The 5,318-nt window shown below is 40.9% G+C and overlaps 1 protein-coding gene across 3 annotated transcripts; it reads right to left on the minus strand.

Annotated features, from left to right (window-relative positions):
• Nucleotides 1–1,714: 1,714 nt before the first annotated feature.
• Nucleotides 1,715–4,409, minus strand: LOC129177200 (calcium-activated potassium channel subunit beta-2-like). Of its 3 annotated transcripts, none has more exons than XM_054768054.1 (6): nucleotides 4,187–4,409; nucleotides 3,652–3,787; nucleotides 3,204–3,323; nucleotides 2,912–3,082; nucleotides 2,530–2,725; nucleotides 1,715–2,433 (listed from the first exon to the last, which is right to left on the minus strand). In XM_054768054.1, the coding sequence occupies exons 3-6, from the start codon at nucleotides 3,257–3,259 to the stop codon at nucleotides 2,107–2,109; spliced, it is 750 nt and encodes a 249-aa protein (XP_054624029.1). In that variant the 5' UTR covers nucleotides 3,260–3,323; nucleotides 3,652–3,787; nucleotides 4,187–4,409; the 3' UTR covers nucleotides 1,715–2,106. The 3 variants fall into 3 exon arrangements, with proteins under 3 accessions (XP_054624029.1, XP_054624031.1, XP_054624030.1); XM_054768056.1 differs by having other exon boundaries at nucleotides 1,715–2,450; XM_054768055.1 differs by lacking the exon at nucleotides 4,187–4,409 and having other exon boundaries at nucleotides 3,652–4,163.
• Nucleotides 4,410–5,318: the final 909 nt, after the last annotated feature.

A 5,318-nucleotide genomic window follows, 5' to 3' on the forward strand; every position in this document is an offset into this window, starting at 1 on the left:
AAACCGGAGAGTTGACTGGAAACAACATACCCAGTGTTTTCTTCCGCAGGAAACTCCCACAGTTTAAATGTTACTAAAAAGGAGGCGGGGGGTAAATGAATTAGGGTAATTAACCGACAACGAAGAGTAAGTATTTGCATCCTCTATCCACAAAGTGACATACACACCTAAACAATGAATGTACTGTATTGTTCTCGTGTCTTTTACTGCATATACTCTACAATGGACCCCACATATTCGTGATAAATACGTTATAACTTGTAAAATGTACAGCTGTTTCTTTTAAAGCAAACAGTTTTTATGTTTGTGTCTTTATGCGTCACTGATCGTGTTTAATTTTATTTTATGATTTTGCACTTCATTCGGCTGTCCTTGGACGCACCGTAGTTGTATTCTGAGACTGATTACTTTGTGACTACGATTCAATCTGTTCATTGATCACCTTCCAATATAATTTAGTAGTGATGATTCCCTGTACATTTTACACTTTAAATGTGTTTAATGAGTGTGGTAGGCATATTTACTTATACACGGATTGTGCTAGTTAGCTTCCATCGCTAGTGTATACTAACAATTGAACAGTGAGCCAATAATTCCAACTGTTACTTTTATTGCAAATGTTGATCGGAAATAATTGGAGGAGAACGTCAAGCTAGCAGGAGTGTTTGGATGGGGGTGGGTGGGACTGGACTGGTTGCCAGCCAATCATTTACCTACTTTACAGGAGCAACTGGGGGTTCAGCATCTTGCCACTTTGACACAATCACGGGAGGATGGAGGATCGAACCTGCAACCTTAAGGTTGGGAGATGGAAGATGACCACTCTGCCACCTGAGCCATGCCGCCCGTAACGTTATTATTATTAAATGAACGCTATTTTGTTGTAGACAATATGGTCTATTATTAGTCAAAACATATTGAAATACAAGTGATATGTAGTATTCTGGTCACTAGGTGGCAGCAGTGACACAACACATTGAGACATTACGTTACATTGCATTACCTTAACACTGCATGAAGTCAGCCATGGCATGTCCGACATGATAGAGTGGGGAAAAAAAGTTATCCTCCCATTCCGTGTGGAAGTGGTAAGTTTTTGGCTTCCTAAGTTTAGAAGAAATAAATTTGAGGCTAACTGGTTAGCTCGCGAGCTTGCTCGCTTGTTAGCTTGCAAGCTAGTAGCTGTCTCGAGTCCATGCAGCATACGAATTGCGGAATGTGTTGTAAACAATGAATAATAGGAGTGTAAAGGGGACTGTAAGCATGTTATTTAATGTCTACAGGGCTCTAATAATGTTAAAAGCTGTATTAGGAAGTCATAAACAGGTTTTCTATGCTTTGAAAATATTCAATTTATTAACATTGAATCCTATATCGCAAAAATTCATTTATTGTGGTCGGATTTGGAACCAATTCACAAGGGACGACTGTATATAGTAACACCCATTCGCACCTGTGGAGGATAGTTTCCAATTAACCTAACATGCATGTTTTTGGAATGTGGGGGGAAGCACAGGGCGAACATGGAAACTACTCCACACAGAGATGCTCAAATAGAGATTCGAACCCTCGACCTCCTGAGTGTGTGGCCAACATGCTAATCAGTAGGGGATCATGCGGCCTCATCTGACATCACAATGCATAAAAAATGAATTGATTCTAATAGACAACGCATATCATTTCCAATAAAAGTGGAACGTTTAATAACATGTATGACAGACCTACTGCTTATGTTTTGTTTTTGGTCACAGGAATATTTGAGAGCATATTATTCAGAAAGAACATACTGAAGTCAGTGAAAGATATCAAAATTAGCTTTTCTCTTCATATTTCAAACATTCTTTGAAAAAGACAGCAGGGCTTCACTCTATCTTAGATCATAGAGAAGCTCTGTATTTTCGTGAATATCATACGTGACATTGTGAGGACATGCCTCTAATAGGATATATTTCACATTAACGGCAGAAAACTTGTAAACAGTCCCCCAAGCAGTCCAATTTTACACCGTTATGACTCCATGCAAAACCGAGTGTTCTTGTAACAGCCATGTTGGAAAGTGTCCTCTTTGGGAACTTTCATTCAGTCACATCCTTGATCTTGAGACAGTCAGCTGTGCCAGTTCACAGAATGGTCACTTGGTTTTCGTCTTTGACTGTACAACCGCTTCACCTCTTGATCTTCCCGATCTCTTCGCACAGCCTGGAGAGGTACTGTGTGAGCTTGACCATCACAATTATGAGGGCCCCTCCTACAAACATGCACGAGGGCCACAGCAGCGAGTGGAACACGACGCTGTGATCGTAGAGACGGGTCAGCAGAACTGTCTCCTGCCGCTCGCTGGGGTCGTAGTAGCATGGGACCTGCTGGTTGGCCTTCAGGCGCTCGGAGATGTTCATGATCATGTTGTGCATTTGGGAGCTGTCCTTCTGGCACCTGGGCACATAGAAACACTGCAAGGACAGGATGGACTGTGAGCTGGATTCATCTGTCCAGCTCGGTCTAGAAACTGAATTCCACCCCTGTACTCACTTCAGAGCTGGCATCCTGTGTCTCTTCATTGTGAGATAATCGAGTGATGCGGCCCGTGTTATTGACGTTCACATAGACCTGCAGACAGGGGTATTTGGAGACTCTCCAGCAGTCTGAGCCACAGTTGTAGGAACAGTTCATGTCTGCTGTGACCGTGGAGTTGAGAACAACACACACACCTTCCTCTGTCCACACACTGTTTTGACATTTAAACGGAGACTCAATTTAATGCAAATTGAGAAGAACAGTAACACACTGGGAGGAATCTCATTCAAATCAACTCAGCGTGGGTTTGATTTTGTTTAGGCTGCTTGCATTAGGTTTGAATACAAGTAGCAATTTCCTCAGCATCGGTTTTGAGGAGGACGATTTGGACCCTTACCTGTCTGCGTACGAACGTAATATGGTGATCCCAAGCACAAAGAACATCATGACAGAGGAGAAGATCATTCCAAGACCCAGGAGAATAGCGCGATCTTCACCAGGCTTTAAAGCCGTCACGGTCTTCTTCTTGTCCAGTAAGTCTACCTCACGAAATTTCTGATAAATTGACCTGATGTTGCCAGAACAGAACAGATGAGAGGGGAAATATAATATTACTCAAAAGCCACACAGCAAATATAAACAACGTGGGAATGAAAGCTCCTCTTTCAAAAAGGGCCAACCTTCCTCACCTCCTTTCATTTCCTCCACCTGATGCTGTATTTTTGGCCCCGGCCACGAAGAACATCTTTCTTGATGATCCCCGTCCTCCTTTACTCAATGAAGCGGAACGCGGAGATTGCTGAAAAGACCTGGAATGATACATTGCCGGTTTAGCATTACTAAAAGATGGAATCGTTTGGCAGCAAACACACGGGAGCAACAAAATCAAACCAGACCTACCTTTGGTGCATGTTTACAGTCAAATTCACAATTTAGCTATCTACGATCTTTAACTATCTACGATTAAGCCTGCACTCCTTCATTTTTATGATGTGCTTGGACAGGAGTCGCCCTTGTTATGGTGGACTTCCTGGTCATAGCCACCAGGTAAACATGTCATTTGAAGCACAAAGAAACTCTAACAATGTAAACAGGGTGACAGATGGAAGGTGTTAGTGCAGGCGCAGAAAAACCTACCCGCTGTATCATGAACGCTGTCAACACATAGTCATTGGGCTCGGCAAAACAACAGCACCTTGCATGTCGATCCTCGTGCTCCCTGCAGGTCCTATATACCGTGGACATAAAACAGTGTCCAAAGCTACATGGGCAGCTTCGGTCACATGCATTGTGAATGAACAACAGGTCTTCTGTGGATAATAAAGGTTAAAGTCTAGACTATAAACACTCATTTATGTAATAACTGTTTTCATACAACTGCAGACTCATCCATATCATAGACCATACAGCGGACCACATACAAACAGACACGTTCTCACTTAAGGGGGGCATGATCTGATGGGCTGGGAGCAATGTAGCACAAAAACAAGCCAACAAGTTCTTGGTCGATGAGTAATTTCCTTGTTGTTTTACATTCCCAGCTGCTTCAGGGAAAGGTTTCGTAAAGTGTGAGTGACAAGGCTGGTGAAGGAAACCATTAAAGTTATCATGCTTTCCTGGAAACATTCCAAACAATTTTGCATGCATTCTTGCCTCAAAGAATCACACTTACATGATTTTGACGCCGTGTCTTACAACGGTTCTCCTCCGTATGAACACGCTGGCCATTCCGTCCCAAGTGTCTCAAGTTCCACACATACCTGTATTGATTTCAGCTAAACATGGACTCAAACATTTTAAGAATCACCATCTTACTCCTTGAACTAACTTGACAGTCAGACTAAAGCTTGGAAAGGCTTCTGAGAGCGCTTTCCTTGTTGTTAGCCGTGCTCTACAGAGGCTGGACTTACAGTGACAGGTGACTTCCTGTCAAATAGCTCATAAGGAATGGCTGGTGTCACTCTTCTCAATGATTTACAGGAAGGGGCTGGCAGTCTTTTGGAGTCTGACCTTCCAGAAACCTCCAGGGCAGCTCCAAGAGAAGGGAAACAAACGAGATATTAAAGCAAAATTGGAATTTTCTACATTCCAGAGCATAAAAAAGTATTTCCTGTTATTTCCCCAACATATAATGTTCCTAATGATTTAAAAAATAGTCAAATCAGGGGTGTTAAAAGTGCAGCCCAGGGACCATTTGTGGCCCGTGGCTGTTTTGTTTTTGTTTTTTATTGGGCTTTGACACAATTTAAAAATATAATTTAACAACAAAACAAACAAAAAAAAAACAACAACAAAAATGGAAAAATCACCCAACAGTGATTTTACAGGAATAAAGTCAAAATATTAGGAGAAAAAAGTTGCACTTAACAAGAAAAATTTGTAATTTAATGAGAATAATACTGTATTATTATGAGGAAAAATAACGTAATTTGAACTAATTTTTTTAAAATATTTTGTTTTAAGTCGTAATAAACATAACTACACATAATTTATGGAGAATTAGGTTGCAGAAAAAGTTGCAATGTTATGAGAATAAAGTCAAAATAGTATGAGAAAAAAATGAACAAGAAGAATGTTGAAATAGTTGAAAATTAAATGAAAACAACAGCTGTTATTTTACAAAAAGAAAAATCAAAATATTTCAATGTTATGAAAAGTATGCAATAGAGTGACTGGTGAAAGTTTTAATATACGTACTAAACTGGCGCCCGTGCAACCTTTGTCATACCTGTGCTTGTTTAAGGAGGATCACCACTCATCACTCATGTTCTCTCAATGTGTGACTTCCCGCAGAAGGAACATAT

Source organism: Dunckerocampus dactyliophorus, chromosome 2 (genome assembly GCF_027744805.1).
Source record: "Dunckerocampus dactyliophorus isolate RoL2022-P2 chromosome 2, RoL_Ddac_1.1, whole genome shotgun sequence".
NCBI classification, from domain to species: Eukaryota; Metazoa; Chordata; class Actinopteri; order Syngnathiformes; family Syngnathidae; genus Dunckerocampus; species Dunckerocampus dactyliophorus.